The 5,624-nt window shown below is 62.4% G+C and overlaps 1 protein-coding gene across 1 annotated transcript in view; it reads left to right on the top strand.

Moving 5' to 3' along the window:
• Positions 1-5,624, top strand: part of COL5A1 (collagen type V alpha 1 chain) — a 184,251-nt gene that overhangs the window by 140,279 nt on the left and 38,348 nt on the right. The window contains exons 38-42 of the mRNA XM_006165267.2: positions 96-149; positions 1,042-1,086; positions 1,493-1,546; positions 2,497-2,550; positions 5,361-5,414. Of these exons, the coding sequence (XP_006165329.1) occupies positions 96-149; positions 1,042-1,086; positions 1,493-1,546; positions 2,497-2,550; positions 5,361-5,414 (261 nt within the window). The remainder of the gene's footprint in view (positions 1-95; positions 150-1,041; positions 1,087-1,492; positions 1,547-2,496; positions 2,551-5,360; positions 5,415-5,624) is intronic.

The following is a 5,624-nucleotide window of genomic DNA, read 5'->3' on the forward strand; positions in this document are numbered from 1 at the left end:
TTAGAAAGGGAGGCATGTTTTGGGGGGTCCGGGCGGGGGGGGGGGCTCAGTGAGTCTGGGGCTGAGCTGACCACCTTCCTCTCTTGTCTGCCCAGGGCCCGAGGGGTGAGAGAGGCCCGCGGGGCATCACTGGGAAGCCTGGCCCCAAGGTACGTGTCCGGGCTCCCCGTGGTGGCTCCCTGTGGTGGCTCCCCGATGTTGCCGGGCGTCAGCTCCTGAGGGTGGTCTCTGCCTTTCCCGAGCTGAAAAAATAAAGGCATTTTCTCGGGGGTCTACGAGAGCTCACCCCCTCCAGAGCCTTTGGGTGTTAGGTCAGGCTGAATGAGCAGCCGGAGGGGGGGGGCAGAGCAGAGGCGTGACGTCCCCCCACGCTGGGACTGCACAGAGCAGCTTCGTGGCCCTGGGAGGCCAGCCCAGCCACAGCCCACCTCGCTCTGGTGGGAAGGCTGGGTTTTCTGGGAAGAGCTGGAGGGCGAAGCCCTGCCTGGCTCACCTGGCACCTGGAGGAGTGGGGGTGACGCCCGCTCCTCCACCCGAGCTCACCAGTAGGACCCTGCCCGTCTGGGTGCTCTCTGAAGTAGATTCCACGGTGCTGAGCCTTCCGGGTGGCCAGGGAGCTGGGCTGCCCCGTCCCCAGCTGACCGGAACACACGAGCAGGGCCACCGTAAACCCTGTAACGCGGTGATGAGCTCCACAGCCCCTCTCGTTCCCCACGAAAACTAGTAGCTCCCTGAACTGCCGTTGATACGTGGACGTGCCCTGAGACAGACCCCACTTCCATCTGCACGGGACATTTTGGCGTGTGTCTGGGCCAGAGTGCAGCCTTGGTCTGAGGGCGGGAGACAGCCGTGAACTGTCACAGCCCTGCTGCCCTCGGCCCACTCACGGAGGGAGGCGGGCGGGCTCGGGGAGGTGCTGATCGCCCTGGGGCAGGGTGGCCTTGGGACTGACTGAGCGGTGGTGGGCTGGGGTGTGGATGCCGTCCCGGGCCAGGGTCTCTCAGCTAAGTCGCAATAATACGTGTACAATTTCCTCCCAAGGGCAACTCAGGCGGCGATGGCCCGGCCGGCCCTCCCGGAGAACGGGTGAGCATCGCGAGCACAGCGCGGCCATCGCGAGCAGGTGGCCTGCTGCGGCCCTGCCTGGCGGCCCTGCTGAAGGAGAGGGTTGTCTCAGACCCTAACGGGCCGTTCCCCAGAGGGACCCTCTGTCGTCCGGACACCTCGGCCTCGTCCGCTTGGCCTTGGCTTTGGGGCTTGGGCGGTGGCCGAGATGGCAGAGACCTGGGTGGGGCCCCACCTTGCCCTGGGACCCGGCCCTCGGCGTGCCCTCTTGGCCCTCTGGCTCTCCTCGGTGAGGGGAGGGGCTCGGGGACTGGAGAAGCGGGGTGGGCGGCAAGATGGGACACTGGCTCTCCAGCCAGGGACGCGAGGAGGACGGCTGGGCAGGGCAGGGTCTCCTGCCCTTACACTAGCCATTCTCTGTCCCCAGGGGCCCAACGGAGCCCAAGGACCCACGGGGTTTCCTGGACCAAAGGGCCCCCCGGTAAGTAAAGCTCACCCTCCTCAGGCTGGCGCCTCTGCCGAGATGCCAGTCTTTCTCTCAGGGCTCCCTGGGCTCCTGCGGCGGCCGGTGCAGCTGCGGAGACACGGGCTCTCTGGTGGGGCGACGAAAAGAGGGCCTGTCCCCAGGCTGAGGCTGCAGATGGAGGGGCTCTGTGGCCCTCTGCGGGGAGTGCCTCACCCCAAGTCCCATCTCACTTTCACCACCCTTATTGCCCGTCCGGGGACTGCATGAGCGTCCTGGGACCACCGAACAAGTGACCCCAGCTCATGGCTGTGCACAATGGAAGCTCCCCTGAGGTGGAGGTGAGGCAGGGACGGCCCTTCTGCGGCTTGCGTCCGCCTCAGCGTCTCCTGGTGTGGGCAGCTGCCCATCCCCGGGGCCCTTTGGCTTGTGGACTCATTGCGCAGGCTCTGGCTCCAGCTCTGCCTATCTTCAAGTCTCTCCATTTGACAAGGATTAGGCCCGCCCTAGCCTAATCCGGTTCACTGGGTCACATCGGCAAAGGCCCAGCTTAGGATGGCAGCAGGAACTGTGTCTTTGCGGGACACGGTTCAGCTCACAGCAGGTTCACATGGTCCCTGTAGTACTGCCCACACCAGGAAACACCCCACGATGGGACCACCTCGTGACAGGGTGCAACGGCGGGGTCGGGGAGAAGTCTGACTGGGGCTGGCCGGCGTGGTCCCGGCCGTGGGCCACACGCCTGAGCACTCAGAGGTTGGCTGGCCTCCGGTGTGCCGTGAGGACTCCGAGGGGGCTGTGCCCTTCGTGGTTCTCGTCTTATTGTCACCGTCACCATGGTTACCGGGCGGTGGTCTTTCCCGCCAGAAGCCCAGACTGAGTGCTATAAAGCTGAACAGTAGTTTTGCTGCCTCGGAGACGGTGCTTCTCAGAGCCGGACGAAGGTCTCTCCTTTGCTTCTCTTTCAGGGCCCCCCAGGCAAGGATGGGCTCCCAGGACACCCTGGACAGAGAGGCGAGACTGTGAGTACGGGGCACCGGCCTGGGCTGGCCCAGCCTCTCTTGCTCGTTTCCCTGTAGCCCATGTGCCGGTGCTGCCCTCGCTGGCCGGCGCCGTCGGGAGGTCCTCCCGCCATGAAAGAGCTGGTCAGCAGGGCAGGGCTCCCTGAGGGCCGGGCATCTCCCCTCAGCTCCGGTCAGGCTGGGCAGGAGGCTTCTTGCTGGAGTTAGCAGCTCTGGTCACAGGCCACATTTGGAAGTGTCAGGACACGAAGCGTCCCCAGCATGCCACATCTTGTGCGTTCAGCTGTTGGTTTGTTTTTTCCTTCCAGAGTTGCGAGTGCAACCTAGCTTGAACTGTATCTTTTTTTAAATTGTTTTTTATTTACGTTGAAGGACTGCACGCCTTTACAGTGTGCGACAGCCTTGCTTTGCCCAGCGTGAGTACAGCGCGTATCGCTCAGACGAAGACGGGCTGCGTGCATCTTAATTAGGAAGCATTCAGAGAGCTTTCACAGACTCAGGTCACTCAGTTACTTAACGCTGCAAAACCTCCAGCCCCAGCCGTGTTTCCGCCTCAGGGCTGATGGCGGGGGCTGGAGGTGCCCTCTTGTCCTCTCCTGTGGGAAAGAAGACGGGTGCACGGGCGTGCGGGGTCTGGCCTGTCCCTGGGCACACAGCTGTGCACTCACAGGGTGCCTGTGGTCTCGGCCTTCCCTTACACACGCGCGCTACAGCCTGTGCTGGCTAGGCAAGAAAGGGCCCCGGCAGCGTCGGCTGGAACAAAAAGCATTTACCAGAAATGTGCCTCCCCCCCGCCCCCCGTCCCTGTCAGCCACATAGGGTTCAGCCAGCTGCACACCGGGCTCGCCGCAGGCATGTCCCCGGAAAGGTGGCAGCACACCTGTGACCTTGGGGCTGCGGGCTTTGAGCAGCTGGGACCTCGCAGGTCTGTGACTGCCGAGTCTCCGTGCACACCCCCTCTCTGTGTACACCTGCTTTGTTGGCTTCGAGGACGGTCACAAGGATTTAAGCATGTCTCAGCAAGGCGGGTGGGGCGCACGGACCGGCTTCTCTGTCTCTGCAGCCAGTCTTGTGGCTGAGGCCATCAGATACCCTCCCACCAAAGGCAGCCCCTCACGCAGTGGTTTTCAAAAGCTGTGCTTGATACATTCATGGTGCAGGTTTTTACAGAAACCTCTTTTGTCTGACTTCGGTTGGTCGTGATGAAGCCTCTGTTAATTATACCTTCCCCGGTGCTCTGCGCAGAAGCTGGCTGATAACTGGAGATTATCCTGCTCTTTTGTTTATAGAGAAAAATGGGAACCTTTTCTGAGCACTGCGTATTTCTCTAATGCCTTCCCAAGGAGACAAGATAGAGGGTTTTGCATATCGTGTGCTTTTCTGCCTCCGCCTTGTTCGAGAAAAGGGCTGGCAAAGCAGTTAAGCCGCCCGCCGTCTTTGCTTTCAGTAACTCCAGCTACCTTGTCACACCCGGCTGCAGCTGAGCCATGGGGTGCTGTACGGTGCCAGAGGAGCTCCCGCCCCCGGGGTGCACCAGGACATGGAGTCCCTCCCTGGGTGGGCCAGGCACACCGTCGGGTCAACTTTGTTTTTTCTTTTGAGAATGAAAACATGAGTCCCCATGGCCTCTCCCAGGTGTGAGCTGAAAGCCAGTCCCTTGGCAAGCGGCTGAGGGCAAGTCCCCTGGCTGTGGACTTTCTGCCTTTGAACGTGGGCCATTTACAGAGAGGGGCATGTCTCGGTCCCTGGCCCCCGTCTCCCACACCTTGTTTCTGACCCCTTAAGTGCCATCTGCAGAGAAAACTGCAGCAGAAGTGACAGAAAATGCTAGCCACAGTGATGTGTGTGGCTGGGATGCCATGCTTCGCAGGCTGGGGCAGCGTGGAGGCCTGGGTTCGGTTCCTGGTCCGACCTGATGGCTGGTGTGGTAGTGCATGTGCACAGCTCGGGGTGGCTGAGCACAGAGCGAGACCCTGTCTTTAAATATAAAACATAAAATGTGGTTTTAGTGCCTTACATGAGCTCAGCTGGGCTTACAGCCCTCCCAAAATCTGCAGGGAAGCTGGGTCTGCCATGGGTTCGGGGCCCCGTGTCCTAGCGTGGGATCTCAGAGCCTTGCCTGCCAGCTGTCCCCGCAGCAAGCCCGGTGGCAAGTCTGCCCACCCTGCTGCCCTGGCCCGGGCGGGACATCCCCGTGTCCCTGCCAGTGTCGTGGGCACCCACCATGCCCTGCAGATGTACAAGCCTGAGGTGCGTCTTCTCCTGTGAAGGAGAGCACAGAGAACCCACACCTGGGTGGTCACCGGTGCCTGGGGGTACAGAGCGCAGGGAGCCTCCCGGCCCAGTGACTGGATGGCAGACACAGCGAGACCTCACTCTTGGCTGTTCCGAATGAGCTCCGAGGAGCGTGCTGGCGCTCACCTGCAGTGCGTCAGAGGCGTTCGCGGCAAAAGCTTGAAGTCCCCACAGAGCCTTTAATGAGAGCAGCCCAGAGCCTGCGCCTGAGCTTAGAAATGGCGCCGGAAGGGGCCCTTAGTGACACGGGACAGCTCAGCTCTGAAGTCTGTCTCAGCACTAACGCCCTGCTGGGGGCAGGGTGGCACTGCCGCGCCTGGCCTCATTACCTTTATGAGAGGGAGTGAAACGAAATCGGGAAGCAGAGGGAGGCAGGCGCTCGCCAGCGGGGTCTGGGCCTCCCGCACAGGGCCGCGGTGGGCTGGCGGGGGCCGGGCGAGCCTTCTGTTGCGGGATGGCAGTGGGCAGTGTCTTGGGCCCCTTCGGTGACCTCAGGGCTGGCTCTCTCTTGACAGGGCTTCCAAGGCAAGACTGGCCCTCCAGGCCCTCCAGGAGTGGTCGGCCCTCAGGTGAGCTTCAGCGTCCGGGTTCTGGGGCGGTCCGTGTCCCCCAGACTTGGTGTCAGTCCCCGGGACCCTGAAGGTGCAGGTCTGCTGCAGGACATTCCGGAGTCCCACGTGCTCGCTGGAGTCCCCCATGGCTGGAGCCACCCCCAGGGCAAGGGCTAACGCGTTGCCAATACAGACATGGGCCCACCGGCAGGACGGGGGTGCCTGAGG

This window comes from Tupaia chinensis, unplaced genomic scaffold (assembly GCF_000334495.1).
Source record: "Tupaia chinensis unplaced genomic scaffold, TupChi_1.0 Scaffold143845_1, whole genome shotgun sequence".
NCBI classification, from domain to species: domain Eukaryota; kingdom Metazoa; phylum Chordata; class Mammalia; order Scandentia; family Tupaiidae; genus Tupaia; species Tupaia belangeri.